At 36.6% G+C, this 20,419-nt stretch overlaps 2 protein-coding genes and 1 non-coding gene across 3 annotated transcripts; 2 read left to right on the top strand and 1 right to left on the bottom strand.

The window, feature by feature from the left end:
- Positions 1 to 237: 237 nt before the first annotated feature.
- LOC120469285 (small Cajal body-specific RNA 2) lies at positions 238 to 623 on the top strand. The gene has a single exon (XR_005620355.2).
- Positions 362 to 2,664, bottom strand: cfap276 (cilia and flagella associated protein 276). The gene is made up of 5 exons (XM_039657763.2): positions 2,440 to 2,664; positions 2,213 to 2,329; positions 1,960 to 2,075; positions 948 to 1,060; positions 362 to 864 (listed from the first exon to the last, which is right to left on the bottom strand). Exons 1-5 carry the CDS (start codon positions 2,515 to 2,517, stop codon positions 794 to 796), a joined length of 495 nt encoding a protein of 164 aa, XP_039513697.2. The 5' UTR covers positions 2,518 to 2,664; the 3' UTR covers positions 362 to 793.
- Positions 2,665 to 3,085: 421 nt separating this feature from the next.
- On the top strand, positions 3,086 to 20,340 carry elapor1 (endosome-lysosome associated apoptosis and autophagy regulator 1). Its single transcript, XM_039658106.2, has 22 exons — positions 3,086 to 3,297; positions 7,034 to 7,154; positions 7,583 to 7,763; positions 8,022 to 8,169; positions 8,342 to 8,422; positions 8,497 to 8,602; positions 8,717 to 8,866; positions 10,698 to 10,786; positions 11,410 to 11,587; positions 11,758 to 11,886; positions 11,995 to 12,085; positions 12,246 to 12,351; positions 13,219 to 13,356; positions 13,476 to 13,739; positions 15,115 to 15,288; positions 15,370 to 15,520; positions 15,613 to 15,706; positions 15,830 to 15,931; positions 17,000 to 17,126; positions 18,052 to 18,230; positions 18,770 to 18,935; positions 19,094 to 20,340. Exons 1-22 carry the CDS (start codon positions 3,187 to 3,189, stop codon positions 19,160 to 19,162), a joined length of 2,955 nt encoding a protein of 984 aa, XP_039514040.2. The 5' UTR covers positions 3,086 to 3,186; the 3' UTR covers positions 19,163 to 20,340.
- The last annotated feature ends 79 nt before the right edge of the window (positions 20,341 to 20,419 follow it).

The raw sequence follows: 20,419 nt of genomic DNA, 5'->3' as shown, positions 1-20,419 counted from the left end.
TATAACAGGTTAATATCGTCTAAATTGTGTAGTTTATTCCTGCACGTTTACAAAATGCACTTAATTAATTAATATAAAAAACGATATAAAATAAATAAATGAGATATAAAATAGTTAATATTATATATATATATAATAACGAACGCTCCTCATCTTTTATAAAACGTTACCAACCACAAGAGGGCACTGTGAGATTTGGTGTTGTACTGTTGTTGAAAAATTTCCCATGATTCCAAAGTGCCATATACTGACGTCAACCAGGACGTGAGGTCATTGAGTGAATGTGTCGCGCGTGTGTGAGGTGAGTGGTTGTTTGTGTGCATGAATGTTTGTGTTTTGTGAAAGTGTGTGAGAATGAGACTTTTGTTTTTGTTTTAAATAATCTACACCATGATCTTATTTGATCTTATCCGAGTTGTTGCCCTGCTCGGGTACAGAAATGATAGTAACCGACTCGGGAGCTTCTGTAGCGATGATCGTGAGGCTTTTTCACTGAGGGCACCACAGTTGAAACTGTGGTAAGAAATGATGATTCGATCAGATATACTAGAGCAAGCAGGGTGCTGGATCTTGTTCCAATACGCCCTGTTTGTTCATTGAGTATAATGGCGATTCTGATCTCACAATAACAATCAGTGAGCCTCACGGAGCTGCACTCTAAACTATGTACCCATTTTAAGAAGAGACTACACCAACATGTCTTCATTTCTTTTATTTTTCTATCCTTGGTATATTGTTTGTGGCGTTTCGTTACATAACCATCTGGAAAACAGGTTGTCATCTTTGTATTCTGTCAAGTAGAATAAAAGCCGCCATCATGCTTACGTGAGTAACCTCGGTTTGTAGAAGCGGTGTGATGAGACTCTGTAAAAAAGAAAAAAACACGGAATTTATTTTCCTCCCCCACAATATACTAATTTTCTTATGGGTTGAATATTAATTCTCACCTATGGACCCTTTAATACTGTATATAGAAGCCTTCTGGATGTCGACCCACACTCTTATTCCTTTGTTGTCGTTCTCATACACGGAGTCTTCCGATTCTCTTTTTTTCAGGGTCCTGTGTAAAATAAAAAGCATGGCTGAGAGGTTTAGACTTGCTAAGCCTTCAAACGAAATGAATGATTACTTTTGTTTTAAAGTGACAATAAAACATATTTTTAAGAAGTGTCCATTTCCTTCCGTACAGGAAACACGTGTGTTTGCAGGCTTGGTTAACATGTGAAGTGGATCAAAAAAGGTAGCCCTCAAACCGTATTCACTTTATAGCCTTTAATCCTGTAATTGTGGACAAATGTGGGCACAAAGGACTCAGGTGTGATCCTAATTTTTATTTATTATGAATGTTATATCACTGTCTTTGATAAAGTTTTGTCTAGGCCTATCTATTTATGGTGTTTTTTATTTTGGGGATATATATATATTTGATTTTTTTTTTATTCAAAAAGTACAATAATTTCTATGTAAATTATGCTTATTTTTATGTTTTATTTTTTTCCAACTACATAAAAATATCATTCCAATAAGTTCTTAGAGCTAAAACCTAAAGATGAAGACTTATTTTAGAATGCTCTAAATTAGTTTTTCCCATTCATTTCTATGGGTGCCATTTTTGACCGAAATACAAGATTAAGGAGGGTTTTTTTTCACCCATTTAACATTGTAGAATTGAGTAAAAAAAAAAATGTGTGTGTGTTCAGGAGGCAAACTTGTACTGCTCAGATCAAGGGAAGTATTTTTTTTTTTTTTTTTTTGCCCACATTTGCCAAGAGTACGGTTTTAGGGTTAATCAAAGTTGTCCTAAGACAAGAACGTGTATTTTTCAAAATTAATTTATAACTTTGATGAAAAGTCAAAACATAGAGTAACCAAATGTTGGTTACCCTATGTGCATAGTGTGTGTGTGTGTGTGTGTGTGTGTGTGTGTGTGTGTGTGTGTATAGAGAGAGGGAGCCTTACGCATTATCCAATGCAAGAGTTTCTTTCTGCGTCACAGTTTGACTTTTGTTTTGAAATAATCCTAGGTGATGGTCGTAGGCCGATTTTAGATGAATGTCCAGACTGTCGTTTGGTGCCTTAACAAAGTTTTGCATTTCAAAAACACAGTTGCTTTGAACCAGAACATATTTGCACACTCATTTAATTTAGTTACAGTACGTTAATTTAAGTAACATTAAAATTCAAATCCTCCTTCGAGGTTTAATAAACTTACTGAAGCATCATTATGAAAGACATTTCGATGAGAACTGGCCTGTGTGTTCGTGTTGTGGAGTCTCCTCCAGGGTTCATCATTTTGTGCGAGATGTGTTGGCTTGTCATACGGCAATTTCTGATTGACGAGATAATAAGTGAAACGTGACACATGTAAATAAATGTGTTTAAGTTAGCCTATATCAGAAACTACGGGGCCAGTTTTAAAGTTTGAAGTTCATATTTTACCTGAATTGCCTTCGTCCCTGTGTATGTTTCGTCGTTTTCATTTCGCGGGAATGGAAACGGATCTCGTTCTTGTGGCATAGCTATTCCCACAGTATCCAGATGAGTTTTATGGAATGTAACAACTCGATGTGTATTGGGATTTTTTTACTTGCAACTTTTTGTTGTCCCTCCCACCGTCGCCTAGAAACCAACTGAGCTTTGTTTCTGCTGCACCACCACACACAGCGCGAGGCGTAAATAAATTATATGCTTACATTACAAACAAGCTCACCTGTGTGTGAAATTTTATATTAACAGTTGATTAACTGAGTATTGACCCCGTTGTTTTTTTTTTTATAACAGCAAAAAAACAAACAACAACAAAAAAATATATACTACGTAGGGTGAATTCAGGTTGATTGGGAAACTTTTCACAAGTCATCTCAATGCAAAAAGTGTCCCGATGTGTTTCCCAATTGAAGATCAATCTTATGCCATGATTGACTCTTTGCTCGTTATAAACACAGGGACCAATAAGATTGTGTTCTCTTGTCGTTGTTAAGTCTTGACGAATATTCATCTATTTAGATATAGCCTATACGGACACGTTTGCAGTTGGGACTCCATCCCAGGGCGACTGACCAATAGGAGAGCTGAGCGCACGCTTAGTATGTGCAAACAGTGTTGGGATAAAAGCGCAGCAATATTAACAGCACGTCTGTTTTATCACACGCCTTGCCTGAAGGAACATATCTTTTGGAAACAGCTATGTTTTTAAGCCACGTGCTTTTCACTGCTGGAACGCAAAGCGTTTCTGTCATATTTTTGCTCCATTTACTACTTTTGACGGACACAGCCGAATTACCCAGCTGCAAAGAGGTAAGATACTAATTTGTTGTGCATTAACAGATTGCTACGCTACAATAGTAATCTTTTAAACGCAATTTCATGTGTTTTGTTCTATATATTTATTATTAATTTGCTGTTTATTTGTGACAGCTGCTACATACTTATTGACTGACAGACTGTACTGGCTGAACTCACATTGACAGAATAACACATTTGTGAGCTGTTGCTGATGCAATATTGATCCTTATAAACACCAAACATTATCATACAGGACTGGGGGATTAGGCCAGTACTTTCTATATAAATAAACTGCTAGGTCCATAAATAGAAATACACTCAACATAGTTTCTTCCCAGATCAGAAATTGAAAGGCACCTGTTTTGCTCACGTGCCAAGAATCATCTTGTACACACATCATCACGCAGTGAAGCTTGTGTTTCACATTATGTCACTTTACAAATAAGAAACCAATGAAAACATTCAAACAAATGCAAAAACATTGCAGTCCACCTTTATATTCCACTCTCTGTCCTCAGTTTTCTCAAGACAATAATCATGTTTGAATAAGAGTGAGGATATGGAAATGAGACGTGTCACACATTTACCTTATCATGTCCAGATAAGCTTGTCTGTTGCCTTAGAGAGCTGTGTGAAATGGACATCTGCTGCAGCAGGGTCAGTTGACAAATAGCAGTATTGCTGTTGGTGTTCAGTACCTGCATTGATACTTGTCTGACTTTCAATTTCTTAATTATTTTGTTAATAATATATGTGTATATATATATATATATATATGTATATATTAGTATGTATATATATATATATATATATATGAAGACCTCCAATGCAAAAGCCTCTAAATGCCACCTATGACAAAAATTAGATAATAATATTGAGTGAATGCTCTCCGCACATAGTATACGTTCATAAAATACTTTTACTTCAAACTCACTAAATCCCAGCCTCAGTTTATTCAGAAATATCGGTACTTGGGTAGAAACCTATAAGAGCCTGTTAAAAATCACTCTTTTTTCCTAACTTATTTATTTCAGTCCCAAACTGGATCAGCTCATTGCAGCACACAAAGGGATTTTTCTTAGCCCTCCACCTTCCCCTGCAACACCTGCCTAGATCTGCTAGGTGGTTTTCCTCACAGCAGCTTGATTCTATTCACTATATTCATGTGCATTTTTCATCTGTACCCTCACTCATGCAGCAGAAGCAGCATATTTAGCACCAAAAAGCCGGGGACACACTTAACGACTGTAAGGCCGATTATGAATGTAATTAGGTACTTACGACTGATCATGGCCAAACACACAGTCGCGTTCAGCCAGTGTTAACAGTTTGCATTTAAAATTCGTTCCAGTCATTCGTCCCCGGCATAAGCCTATGCACATTTTATCAATAAATGATGTATATATATATATATATGTGTGTGTGTGTGTGTGTGTGTTTGTGCTTGCACAGAAATAACATTATTGTCTAATTTTATTGTTATAATTGCAAACATAATTGAAAATAGACCTTGCCAATGACCTTGGGAAAAAAACATCAACAACACAGACAGAAAATGATTTATGTGGGAGTAAGAGATTAATCAGGTAATCTGACTCCTACAAGACACCATAGAAACAAATGTCACTCTGTTCTGTTGCCTTGGTTTTTTTGTTTCATCATTTATATGGATGTGGAGATTATGATGTGGACTGCTTGCTCAGAACAATCTTTCTTTCTTTCTTTCTTTCTTTCTTTCTTTCTTTCTTTCTTTCTTTCTTTCTTTCGTTCTTTCGTTCTTTCTTTCTTTCTTTCTTTCTTTCTTTCTTTCTTTCTTTCTTTCTTTCTTTCTTTCTTTCTTTCTTTCTTTCTTTCTTTCTTTCTTTTAGACATAACATAGCTGAATTAACACAAAGCACATAGAGGAACCACTACCACTTGTCATGTTAAGGTTTTGTTAACAATTAATCTTGTTTCATTCCACATGGGTTGTTCTGATTTGCTCTGTGAAGGGTTTGCTGTTACCTCAGGTGCCATTCAGGTTAATTTAGATTCATGATTCTTTCCAGCTGCCGGTTCTTTGGGGGAGTTAGCTGCCTGGACTGTCAACATTTAAAAACCATTGGTTTCATTTAAACTGTGTCTTTAGGCATTTAAGTATCTCTTATATATAAACAAAATGTTTAGAGGTGTTAAAGGTTTATTTACTCAAGATTTTATTTCATGTGCTTCTCCCTCTTCGCACAATGGTGAGTAAATAATAGGCAACACGTTAAAAACTGTCTGTTTAGACAAGGAAGACATCCTTGAAGCTGATCACTAGTGGGTGGATCCGCCTACAGTGCAAATATTGATCCGACAAAGTGTTTTAATAGGGGATAATCCAGAGACATATATTAATCACAAGATGTTAGTAACTACAACATCAGAGGGTTGGTTTCCACAGTGACAACAAATTTGTCTGTGAAGCACAAAGTAAAAAGTTTTGCATCTTAGCTAATAATTGTACTGAAAATAACGAAAATGCCTTGTTGATGCTAGAGGTCAGAGGAGAATGGGCCGACTGATTTAAGCTGATAGAAGAGCAACTTTGACTGAAATAACCACTCGTTACAACAAAGCATTTGTGAAGCCAAGCACAACCTTGAGGCGGATGGGCCACAAAAGCAGAAGACCCCACCGGGTACCACTCATCTCCACTATAAATAGGAAAAAGAGGCTACAATTTGCAAGATCTCACCAAAATTGGACTGTAAAAGACTGGAAAAATGTTGCCTGGTCTAGTCAGAATTTGGCGTAAACAGAATGAGAACATGGACCCATCATGCCTTGTTACCATTGTACAGGCTGGTGGTGGTGGTGTGTGGGGGATGTTTACTTGGTACACTTTAGGCCCCTTAGTGCCAATTGGGCATTGTTTAAATGCCATGGCCTACCCGAGCAATGTTTCTGACCATGCCCATCACATTATGGCCACCATGTACCCATCCTCTGATGGCTACTTCCAGCAGGATAATGCACCATGTCACAAAGCTTAAATCATTTCAAATTGGTTTCCTGAACATGACAATGAGTTCACTGTACTAAAATGGCCCTCACAGTCACCAGATCTCAAACCAATAGAGCACCTTTGGGATGTGGTGGAACGAGAGCTTCGTTCCCTGGATGTGCATCCGACAAATCTCCATCAACTGGAAGATGCTATCCTCTTCATATGGGCCAGCATTTCTAAAGAATGCTTTCAGCACCTTGTTGAATCAATGCCACATAGAATTAAGGCATTTCTGAAGGCGAAAGGGGATCAAACACAGTATTAGTATGGTGTTCCTAATAATCTTTTTGGTGAGAGTATGCTGTAATAATGTTGCAGCATTTTTCTGGCTAGGTTGATTGTTTTGCACATTGTAGTGGACTGTTTTTTTTTTCTTCTTAACTGAAGCATAATATACAGGTACATTTTTTTTTATTATTCAAACTGAAATCAACATTTCATGTCCACATTTTATTTAAATATTTTGTAGCGTAATGGCTTTCTAAAAAACTCTTTATTAGTTTATTTTTCCTGATCGTAACTGGATGACTGGACAATTTCTTCAGTCATTACTGATTAAAGTTGATGTGGTTGACATTTCTACAGTTGTGCCAACAAATGTATTAACCTTACAAAATATTGTTTGATTTTTTTTTCCATAGTCCTATTTTCATAACCGAATGACACAGAAAGACACATTTTAATTCAGTTGTTATTGTATATTTCTTTATTTTGCAGTCTGATTACCATTTTGAGTACACAGACTGTGACGTTTTGGGCTCTCGATGGAGAGTGGCGATACCCAACAAGCCAGAGACATGCACTGGCCTACCTGATCCAGTCAAAGGCACTCAATGCAGTGAGTACTTACCACACACACACACACACAAACATTTTGTTTTCATGTTTTACTGTGACTTTCCATAGACATGATTTTTATACTGTACAAACTGTATATTCTATCCCCTTACACTAACCCATACCCCTAAACCTACCCAATCACAGAAAACTTTCTGCATTTTTACATTTTCAAAAAACATCACATAGTAGGATTTATAAACTGTTTTCACACATGGGGACCAAAAATGTCCATAAAAGCACAAGAATTTCAGATATTGCCATATCTGTGCGAACATTTTGTCCCCATACACACAGAAACTAACTAGATACAAATGATTAATGATACTGTCTATATTATAACATGCTATGTTACAAGTTGTGTAGTTTTCGAATCTAGAAAGCCATTAAGATACTTTAATTGTGTTGTGTTTTTTTCTCGGTTGTTAGCGTTCACCTGTATTGAAGGCGAATATCTGGACATGAGGACTCAAGAGTGTCAGAAATGCGTCGCAGGGACCTATTCTCTTGGGACAGGTGTTGCCTTCGATGAGTGGGACAGTTTGCCAACTGGCTTTATCAGCCATGGCATCGATATTAACTTTGGAGACACTTACACAAATTGCTCCAAGTGAGTGTCTCATTTGTATGTAAAATGAGAACTACTGCAAAATCTGCTCAAAATTCAAGATCAAGTGGATGGTTGAACCCTTCAACATTCACTTAACTGTAATTGCATGCACATAATGTTTAATAGTAAATGTAAAAGTGCTTGACGAGTCACGACCTTGAGTTATTTGAATTTAGATTAAAATGAAGAACAGACATTTGTGGAAATTTGCTTTTATGGGAACCCATTGCATGTGTTTTTTTTTTTGCATTTGCATAGCTCAACATGGATCCCGAAAGGTGACTATGTTGCCTCTAACACAGATGAATGCACTTCAACTCTTTCCTATGCTGTGAGTTTGAAGAAGCCTGGATCTGTGTCCTTCCAGTACTTCTATCCAGACAGCCACATCTTTTTTGAGTTTTATGTAAGTAAACATAGAATACACATGCATATTTATATAATATTTAAATAATATTGTAGACAATATGAAGGTAATAAACTGAGTTTTATAATAACCAAATGTGTTTCTGGTGGTATATACCCTGATAATGTTGTTATGCATGATAGGGGATATGACAACGTAAGTGTGTTAACAGGTTCAGAATGACCAGTGTCAGTCTACAGACTCTCAACGTCGCTGGATGAAGATATCAGAAAGTGATTGGGATCATCATTATGTAAGTGTGTATCTTTTGAGAGAATATGTGGAAGTTCCAGGCCTCAAAATCTTTTCTTTTTGCTGTATAACCAGGTAGAGCTGAGTAGTGGTAACAATGTCTTGTACTGGAGAACAACAGGTTTCACTTTGGCTGCCAACACTGCCAAACCAGTTCTGCTGAAGAACATTAGCATCTTGGGTATTTATCCATCCATCACAATTATTTGTGTACTACTTCAAACAAAGATTGAATACTTTATAAATGCATGAAAAACAAAATTAAAAAATAACAATCGACCTTTTTTCTTCTCAGGGGTCTCGTATACGTCGGAGTGTTTTCACTGTAAGCCTGGTACCTATAGTGATAAACCAGGGGCTGCCCACTGCATCCCATGCGCTGCTAATTCATACTCTAATAAGGGAGCCACTGCATGTCAACCCTGTGAGGCAGACAAATATTCAGGTGTGTCTCAGCATCTTTAAAGCAAAATGACCATGAATGTTAATTCAGGTCAGCCATCAGGGTCAGCAGCTGCTGTTGTTTGTACTCCATGTGATGTCATCTTCATCTCTGCTCATAGTTTTGATTTCCTTTTGTCTTTAGATGTGTGTGAGGATGTTTTCTGTTAGTGGAATGGTAACACTTTACAATACGGTGCACTAATAAGCATTAATTCATGCTTAGCTAATGCACAGATAATACTGCATAATGTGTAACTAATGATTATCTAAGCTACTCATTAATGATTACCACATTAGGAAGTAATTAAGAGTCTGTAAGGTTAATGTATTAGTTCATTCATGAATTGTTTTTAATTAAAAATGTAATTTTGGATTCATTCCATAATAACTAATTTTTTTAACTAATAGTGTTAATTAATATGTTAATTATCAGAATGAGCCAAAGCCTTGTATTTCAACTTCCAGATAATCTGACGGGGACACTAATATGCATTAATACATAATTAATTACTATATTTTTTTGTGCAAATTCATGTGCAAATTACTACAAAATGACTAGTTAATAATGATGTGCCTCCACAAGTAAAGTCATAACACAATGATACCTTTGCAAATCATTAGCTAATAATTAATTAACGCAGACAACTGGAAGTTGCAGTGCATAGCTTTGACTAATTGTGGTAATTAACACATTAATTTACACTATTAGTTAATAAAATTAATCATTAATTAATTGTTTAGTTCTTCATGAGTTATACATTAACTCATGATTATCTGCCAGTTCACCCGTATTGTAAAGTGTTACCATGTTAGCTATATTAAAAGGACTTAATTGTTAAATATTTTGTTGTTAAAGGGGCTATATTTAATAATTTAAATGTATTAAGTGATGTTTGTATTGCCAATGTGTGAACAGTTTGTAACAAAACTGAAAAGAAGGAAAACACACGACATTGCCACATTTCCTGACTGCCTAGCCTGTAGACTGGTTTCACAGGAAAAATCCAAAAATGTAAAGGTTACATTCTCAACTATCATAAAAGTGTTGTTTTAATGACCTACCTCATCTGTCACACGACACGATGCCTGTGAATCACAGAGCTGGTGCAAATATCCAAATCGCTATGACCAGATACTTTCTAAACTGCCGCTTTCTCACCCGTCATTTTTTGTGGGTTTATTTTGTTATTGAGAGGAAAACGAGCAGCACATGTTTGCATATTCATCTAAACATTCTCTCAGCAGCGTAGATGGCGTCGGGATGTTCGCTGCAACTGTATTTCCATTCCGACATTTTACTTTTAAGCAAAGAACGAAAAATTTCGCAGTCAGTCTCATCTCTTGTATGTAATGTTTGCACGAGTGCGAGGCTGTGTGTGAGTGTGAGCATGATCAATAAGTTCTTGCCTGCAGTTCACTTAATGGCCACCGATGTCGCTAACAAGGGTTTCTAAATTCTAAATATAGCCCCTTTAAACCTGCTTTAAAGGTTAAACTAACAAATAGCCTACTGTATATCATTCATATTCTAGAAAAAAAAATAGCTTTTCTTTTTTTTACAAAGCATTTAATCAAATGTTTTTTTTAATGACTTGTGGTCACCCTACAAACGCCTTGTAAAGAGTTTTGACTGTTTCATCTGCATAGATGTGATGAAACATTTAAATGTAACCACATGCAAGTACATGTTAATGTAAATGACCTGGAGGCCCCTGTGCCTGTACGCTGTTGGATTTGCCTACTGTGTTTTATCACTTTATCTAAACGAGTGTGTGTGCGTGTGTTTTTCCTAACGCCACTGGCGTTTTCCTCTCCTGTGTGTGTAACTCTAGGGATTGGTTCTGGAACCTGTCTACAGCGACCGCCCTGCAAGACGACTGATTACTTCTATACTCACACACCATGTGACTCCAGCGGTCAGGTACCATTCTTTTTTTAAATTTAATTTTATGTATTTTATTTTATTTATTTAAGGCTGTGTTCAATCACACTTGTAGGTCAGTTCTCTCTCTCTCTCTCTCTCTCTCTCTCTCTCTCTCTCTCTCTCTTTTTTAGTCCAGTTCAGAAAATTATACATTTAGTCGTATTTTTAACCGAACCTAAAGATACAAAAAAATGCTTTTATACCAAACATACAAAACAACGCTGTGTGCTAGACTAAATGCACTCGTTGTATGCATGTACATGGTATTTTTAGATAGACAGAACTCAGAAAAAGCTTATAAAATGTGTAAAAGAGTCAAAACAGCACCTGGAATTCGAATATCTGCTGCAAGGAGATGGAAGATCCCGACACCTGTACTCAAATGTAATAATGAGAACAAACAGATAAGCTTTTTAGGGTTGCATTTTTGTGACATCATGCCCTGGTTTTGATTGGTTTAGATGTATTTGGTCTGTAGTGTATTGCGTTCACATTTCATTCAAACTGCATGTTACCAGATGGCAGTGTTCAAGCGTAAACACATCATAAATGTCCTTTTATACATTAAATCATCTCCATCTGACAACTGACTTTTTGTGTGTGTGTGTGTGTGTATTTAGACACAGCTGATGTATAAGTGGATTGAGCCCAAGATCTGCAGTGAGAGTGTGGAGGAGGCCGTGCAGCTCCCGGCCTCAGGAGAGATGGTGGCCTGTACTTCATGCAATCCAGGATTCTTCTTCAGCAACACCTCCACCTGTGAACCCTGCCCACATGGCTTCTATTCAAATGGGACAGGTAGAGAGACACAGCCAACAGGACAGAGAAAAACAAACATTAAACTAACCTGTGACAGGATATGCATCAGTGTCGTATCTCGAGATTAAATGTGTGCTTTTGTGTATTATTCAGTGCATCAATAACAGAATTCAGTATTAGAAATCACCAACTGTGTCACATGTGTTCAGAATGTTCTGAGTGTCCCGCTGGAACGGAACCAGTTGTGGGTTTTGAGTATAAATGGTGGAACAAGATGCCCGGCAACATGAGGAGTTCAGTCTTCAGCTCAGAATACAGCAGCACTGAGAGGAGCACAGGTACATTTTGATTGAGCCATTGATTGGGGATATAGTTTTTTTTTTTAGACATTTTTTTTTGTTTTGTTTTGCCATAGTTGTTGATGTAAAGGGTTTTCGTTGTATCAGGCTGGGAGGTTGCGGGCGAGTACATCTACACCACACCAAGCGATCAGGACTCTGATTACATGCTGCTGACGCTCACAGTTCCTGGATACAGGTGAGAACACACTGCTCTCATATGTTAACAAACAGCAACTGCATCTTATTAATGATCTCAATATGTTAAATGAAGCATCAACATTACTAATACCAGAGACAAAAAACCTGGGTTAATAATTTACTCTATATATGTCATTTTGGTCTTTCCTTTTTTTCAGCCAGCCTCATTCCCTGAGTGAAGACAAAGAGAGAGTCGCGCTTTCCAGAATAACATTTGTGTTTGAAACGAAGTGTACAGCTGATTGTAAACTTTATTTCATGGCAGTGAGTTTGACCATGTCATTGTTTGACCACGTTTGACCAAACATTTATATTGTGTCTCATATCTTTAACTTTTATATATAATATCTGTTATCTTACTTTTCCAGTATACTGAGGAGTGTTTTCTTTTATTGTTTAAAATACAATAAGATTGGAGTCAGTAGGATTTTCAAAATGTTTTTGAAAGAAGTCTCATGATTAAAAAAAAACAGTATAAACAGTAATATTCTGAAATACTATTACAATGTAAAAGCTTTTTTTTATTTTAAAATGTCTTTTGGTCCTGTGATGAATTTTAAGCTGAAACAACATGGTGATTTGATTTGGTACTTAAAGGGTTAGTTCACCCAAAAATGAAAATTATGTCATTAACCTCCGTTCATCTTCGAACATGGTTTAAGATATTTTAGATTTTAGAAAATGTATGTACGGTATACTGTCCTTATCCATAAAGACATCATCAAAGTAGTCCATGTGACATCAGTGGGTTAGTTAGAATGTTTTAAAGCATAAGGAATACATTTTGGTCCAAAATTATCAAAAACTATGACTTAATTTAGCATTGTATTAACTTTCGGTTTTACGTTCACGAGTCTGCTGATGTGTTACACATTCTAACTCACCCACTGATGTCACATGGGCTACTTTGATGTCTTTATTTCCTTTCTGGACAAGGACAGTATACCGTACACATTTTCAATGGAGGGTCAGAAAACTCTCAGACTAAATCTAAAATATCTTGAATTTATTTTAAAAATAAATCTATTGACCCCAAACTTTTAAGTTTTAACGTATAATATAATCATTATAATATTTTTGCCTTTTCTTTTAGAGTTTTAATGTCTAAAATTTGTCTACATCTCTCCTCAGGGTCAGAATGAAAGGAATAATATGGTCGTGGAGGCTTGGTCAGGCACTATAGGAAAGCAGTCCTATTCTTATCTTATTAAAAGCAACAACACTGTTAGCTTCACCTGGGGTTTTCAGCGCACTGTGGCCTTCAGCATGGTGAGTTTAACCCGACATCTTTCACTTCCTGTTTTGTTTTTACTTTTTTACTGTTAAGTATCAGACTATTTAGACTCTAAAAGCCTTTGATAATCTATGAATGTGTGTCTGTGTTACAGCAAAATGAATACAGCTCTGACCTGGCTAAGATCTACTCAGTTCACCTCACTAATGTGATTGGGGGCGTGGCTTCAGAATGTCGACAGTGTGCCTTGGCTCTGGCTGACTCTGACTCTGCCTGCGTTCCCTGCCCTCCAGGACACTACATGCTGAACGGCACTGGAGTGTGTAAAAGCTGTCCCTCAAATACCATCATCAGGCCCGAGCAGCCAGTCGGAAAGGAAGCCTGCATACCTTGTGGACCCAATACTTACAGTAATCAAGTGAGCACTCCAAATGATTAACACCACTATATCTATAAAACAGTTCTTTCTGGTTCTCGAATCTGATTGGCTGAGAGTCTTTTCCAGTCATGCGTTATCATGCGATATCCAATATATTTCACCATTTACCATTTATTTCACCATTTGTATAACTAGGCTTAAATCTTTTTTTACAGTCTATGAGCAAATCCACCATATTTTTTTTTACAAATACTACTGTTGTTGTTTCACAGAATGTAGTTTTAAGAGTTTTTTTAGGCGAGAATGTAGTTATTTAACCTCAAATATGTATATATATATATATATATGTATATATATATATATATAATGCCTATTTTACTATTTGTTTAGAAGTTTTTGGAGATTGAACTCAAAGCCATTCAGCAGCCGTTCAGGGCTCATGTACCTGCAGAGAACAGCTTCTCGCACACATACACACACACACACACACTGTATATTAAGCAGTTATGATGAATATTATTGGGTGGTAAAAATCTTTTATATCCTTACCACTATCCAAAAGGACAAAAAGAGAAGTAAACTGATATAGCCTAGACCCCTGTGATCTGATTGAACTTAATACAGTGCATCAAAGTGGAGTAATATTTTGATAAGTAATCTGTCCATTTTTGTATTGTGGATGATGGGAATACAATGTTTTCAATGCACCTTGACCTATAACAATCTGCTATTGAAACCATTTTGTATAAAATTAATTTGTATTTATTTGATTGAGTTTTGACTGACCATTCATGATAGCGCCACCTAAATAATAATTATTTATAACAATATGATATGAATGATTCTACATCGATCAATGCCTTCAATAGCCTTAATTTATTGCAATATAATTTTAACTTCCCCAAAACTATAAATTTACACGGTTCCATTGTAAACTGTGCAGTTTATTAACCACAGACTAGACAAGACTTAAGTTCTCAGTATTTTTGAACAGTTTTTATTAACTCATTACTAGCTTTTGGAATCAATAATGGTTTACTGATGCCTGTTGATTGACAACAATCCCACCTACTGGCCGGAACAGGTACTGTTCATCAGCTATAGCTATGAATGTGAGAGGGCTTTAAAACTGCAGTGAGCTGAAAGAACAGGGGCTGCTCACACTGAACGGAAAAGACCACATGGTCTTAAAAGTTTTAAAAGGTGAACTACTTTTGTATAGATAAATTAATTGTTGTTGTTACTCTATCACCCATGCATATACTAAAGTGAAATAATTCATACAAATTCTTCAAAATTAGTACAAAATTATTATATATGCATATTTATATTCACTTTCCTTACAATGATATTTGCAAATATTTTACATATCCATCCAGTTCTTGTTACATACGTTTGTTTTCTTTGTCCACAGGGCCGTTCTGCGTGCATGAGTGACTGTACATTAGCACTGCATCATAAAGGAGAGACCTTGCATTATGATTTCTCTCCGCTGGCAAACGCCACAGGCTTCCAGAGCAGCCCACGCTTCACCAGTAAAGGGCTGCAATATAACCACCATTTCAGTGTGGCACTGTGTGGAACAGAAGTAAGAGAATAAATTAGACCAGATGAAGTTTTAAACTGTGAAGTCTGAGTAGTAAATAAAGTGTGTCTGTCTCTTATCTAGAACAGGGCTCTTGCATCCTGTGTGGAGAATGTCACTGAAAGCAAGAGGGTTGTAAAAGGCTACATCTGTCAGTTCACTGTAGTGCCTTCTGAGATCAGGGGTCAGAGCGTTGTGTCCTCTCAGCCCTTCAGTATTGGAGACACTTTAATTGGTGAGTGCTACCACTACTTTGAAATCGCTATCAAATAAACCCATCCTAGCTGGGCATAGGGATTCATCCGATGCTAAATGTTTTATACACAGGAGTGAGCACCGACCACAAATTTGATGACATCTCGTCATTGGACGGCAACTTTCCTGTTGAATCAGAGCTGCCGGATGTCATATTCTACTACAGGTGAGTACTTGCTTTCGGTGATATGTTCTCTCGTTATTCTAATGCTTTTATTGTGTTCACAGTAAACACAGTATTGTGTTTTCTTCAGATTGATCTGTAATGTTATGTTCTTCTCATTAACAGATCTAGAGAAACTACGCAAGCATGTAAAAATGGAAGATCCACCTCCATTAGGCTTCGATGTGATCCCACTGTAACACTGAAAGACCTTGTTTCCTTACCAAGGTACAAAATGAAAATGTTTACTTTTCACGTGTGATCAGTATAAAACCGAAATTGTGATTATGGTTTAGTGTGGTTATCAAATTTAATTACATAAATATATGTGCTGCGTGTTTCAGAGTGAAGTGTGCCACTGTGTTCTTGTACACATGGGCAACTCATAATCCAGTGTTTTTAGTGCCTCTGAGCGGCTTGGTTCTTGCTCCACATGAACTCATCTCTGCATGTGTTCTGAGTTTGGTACATTTGGGAATGCAATATGCAGCAACCGTCTTCTAAAGCTTGTAATTTGAAGCATTTTTTTTAAACTGGCTGTTGCCAACAAAAGATAAGCTTTAAGTCCTGTAGTTTTCTGCTAAAATAAAAGCTTGATGGTGTCACATCTAATATTTGTTCAAGGGACTTTTATTTTGATTTTCATTTCACTCCTGTGTTCATACTTAGTACATGTTTTCTTTGTTGTCATGGTTTCTGATATGATTTTCATTTCTTTCTGTAGTTACCGATTATGTTTTAGTTTAGTTCTTCACTATCCTGTATAAAAATACTCCTTAGATTATTTTACAACGCTGTCACTTTTTAGTTTACATGGCGGATTATTCTTGTTCTCTTCATCGTCTTCTTGTTTGTTTAGTTATAGAGATTGCTGCACATAGATCCTCACCTCTACTCTAAACATGGTTAAATATTTAGATATTAAGAAATTAAGACAGCCAAAAATATAAAACATATTGTATTTTTACAGTTGTAATGTAAATAAAAAATAATTTATTTTATTTTTATTTTACTGGAAATGTTTTAATAATAATAATATCTCTTAATTATTTGAATAATATTTTATTTAGTAAAAAATCATCATCATAATGAAAATTTTGACTAAATTGTGCTGCTTTGCAAACAAGAAATGTTTGAATTTTCTGTTCGAATGAAAAAATTAAGATTAATAAAGACATTTGATTTGAATGTGTGAATATTGTATGAATTTGGACTCAACTTTAATAAGTATGTAATCCAACTCGGATGGAGGAATATCATTTTTTTTATTGCTTGCTTTGTTTCTGTCTGGTGTAGTAAGTGCTCAGAGGGCACCTGTGACGGCTGCTCTTTCCATTTCCTGTGGCGTTCCCAGCATGCCTGTCCTCTCTGCTCTGAGAGAAACTATAAGGAGATCGTGAGTGCTTGTATCCAAGGAATTCAGGTACATGTCAGCTTACATCCTGATACAGTAACTGAATTATAACAAGAATTTCTCTCTGCTCTGAAATGGACCATTTATTGTAGAACAGGGGTTCTCAATTCCAGTCCTCACGCCTCCCTATTCTGCACATTTTGCATGTCTCTCAGTCTTATCTGACATGCGCAGTTGAGGGATGGGTTACATTCAACTGTGAGTCCGCTGCGAAGTGGACTTAAAAGGGCATTTCGCCATCTTAAGATCCTAAACAAAAGCAGGTGTCACGGGTGTAAATCAGATGCGACAGTTACAAGTCGATCATGGTGACGGGTTAAATAAGATAACACGACATTTAAGGCAATATATAAGGGTTAGTTCACCCAAAAATAAAACTTCTGTCAGTAATTACTCGCCTTCATGTTGTTCCAACCCCGTAAGCCTTTAGTTCATCTTGGGACACAAATTAAGATATTTTTTATTAAATCTGAGCGCTGTCTCATTCCTCCATAGGCTTCTATGTAATTTCATCTTGCAGGTCCAGAAAGTTAGTAAAGACGTTGTTAAAATAGTCCATGTGACTACAGTGGCTCAACCTTACAGACGAGAATACTTTTTGTGTGCAAAAATAACAACTTTATTCAGCTATTCATTTTCTTCTGTGTGGGCCTCTGGCGTGAGTTCACGAGAGTGCCACGACGCATGCGCAAGAACTAAGAAGATCTCACAGTGCATTGTGGGATTTTTGGGTATTTTTGGGGGGATTATTTTGCAATTGAGACAGGACTTAAAATGGCAACTGCCTGGTCAGTGCCCTGACTACTGAACTTGGGAGCAGATTTAGACGCAGCCATACAAACTGTTCTGAGCGGACTGGAATTGGGAACCCCTGTTGTAGAACAATCCTGTATATTATGACTTAATGTAGCTCAAATGTGTTTGTGTTTCTCAGAGGACTACCTATGTGTGGCAGCAACCTCTGAGGTGCACAGGCGGGGTGTCGCTGCCATCTCAGCAGATTAGTGCCTGTGTGACACTGGACTTCTGGCTGAAATTTGGCGTCTCCATTGGAACTGTGGCTGCCGCATTGCTCATTACACTCATCTGCTACTTCTGGAAAAGGACACGCAAGTGAGAGTCCATTACTGAACGTGATATAGTTTATTATTTTTCAGAAAACGTATGGATATGCATATAAACATGGTGTAAAACACATATAGATGCACAGAAATATTGTCTGAAAATTATAACAAAAACTGTTACTTTAACATCCAATAGAGAAAGTGGAAAACTAAGCAGCCTACATGTGAATTTTAATTGGATCTAATGAAAATTTAAATGAAGATGGAGGATGTATTGATGGAAAAGAGTCTACAAAGTATTGACTTTAAGTCACCATGAAATCAAAATTGAAGTAATCGAAGCCCTGTCTGTGAAACCAGGCCTATGACTTCCATGATGACACAATAATCTAACCATCCAATCAAGTTAGGCCATTTCACTTGGATATACAGTTGTAATCAAAATTATTCAACCCCCATTGCAGATATATATATATATATATATATATATATATATATATATGAAACCCAGTGTGTCTAGAATTTTAGGTTTTGATCAAGAATTCATGATCTATCCACATGAATAGAGTATTTATGCCCTCTCTTTAGGCTGCAGTATAAGTACTCTAAGCTAATGATGACGGCAGGAGATAAGGAGTGTGAACTTCCAGCTGCAGATAGCTGTGCCATCATGGAAGGAGAAGATGCAGAGGATGACCTCATCTATCTCTCAAAAAAATCTTTCTTCACCAAGATCAAGTCATATTCCAGAGAGGTGAGGAGGTCGCAAGACAGACTTCATTTTTCTATGTAGCACACAGATATTCTTGGTGACACTATACATTTTTTAATTTTGTACATTTTACAATAATATTTAATAGTGTTAACAGACAGATAAAGAAATTTTCTTAATAAAATGCTGTTCTTTTACAGAGAACGTCAGATGGGTTTGATTCTGTTCCTCTTAAATCATCAGCTGCCCAGGAGATGGAGATGAACTAGTACTTCTCAGACGCAGGGAAAGCCAGCAGGAAATGTTTGGCCTGTCGTATGACGTCCTTGACACTATAGTGGACATTATAACATCAATACTGCTATTCCCAAAGAGATTGAGGGAAGCAAATGATTCAGAAACAAGTTTGCCTTATTCGTGAGCTCCCTTATACCGGTTGGTTTCTCCTAGATTTAGCAAATCCAGTCTACATGCCGACCGAAGGCAAAATTGGCATGGGAAGTTTTTATTTTTTATTTTTATGTGAGCTTTTTTGTTTTTGTAATTTGCCTATAAGCGTACACACATTTTATACTAAACACAAATGATGTTTCACTACAAAGTTCGGGAGGAGCACGTTCAAATAATCAATCCAATGAACTTGTCATCAACAATCATCATGACTATCCCATCAGCATGAGAGGAAGCATATAAAGGCATTCAGTCGACTTACCTACAATTCTTGACAGTTTTTCCCTCCACCACCCCGACACTCTCGGCTTGTTCCTTTCACAGCCAGGAATATGGGGGGAGTACTCTGGGTTCGGGCCAAATACCGAGCCTGGAGCCCTCTCCTCTGACGGCATGCCAAATATGTATGCTATTTTTTCTATCTGACTTATTTGGTAATATTCACGTAATATTAGTCTGATTACGTGAAATGCTTGTGAAAGATACATGCTTGTGAAAGATACATGCTACATGCCCATGGGTTACACTTTATTTTAAGTTATCCATGTTACAGTGATGTTACAATGTAGCTAATGGCCTACATTTAAGTTTGGAGTAATGAAAATTAACTTGTAGCCTACTTAGGAAAAGGGACTGGTTTAGGGTTAGTTGCATGTAATTATTACTATTGCCTAGTAACTACATGTAACAAGGACACTGTAAAATGAAGTGTTAACCCATCCTGTTAAATATCAGATATTATATTTTTCTTTTCTTTTAGGTCAGTGATATGTTGTTTTCATGAATTTGAGAGCTAAACCTGCCGTACAAGTGCTTGCAAAATATTGAATTTTTCCATTTGTAAATCACTCGAATGTTTTGACATACCAGAATTTGTTGTGTGAACATTTTTTTGTTCTTTTTTTATATCGTTATTTGTATTTTAGGAAATGTCGTTGTCTAAGATAGTCTGTTATGTTTTTTTTAGTATATATAAAAGCCCACTTGATATTGAAAAGCTGCAGTGTCTATTGTTTATTATACACCAAAATTACAAAAACAACTATATAGGGACAAAAATAAAAACGCGTGTGTCT

The sequence above is a fragment of the Pimephales promelas genome, chromosome 14 (genome assembly GCF_988280905.1).
Source record: "Pimephales promelas chromosome 14, fPimPro1.hap1.1, whole genome shotgun sequence".
NCBI classification, from domain to species: Eukaryota; Metazoa; Chordata; class Actinopteri; order Cypriniformes; family Leuciscidae; genus Pimephales; species Pimephales promelas.
This window is presented reverse-complemented; position numbering and strand designations above follow the sequence as displayed.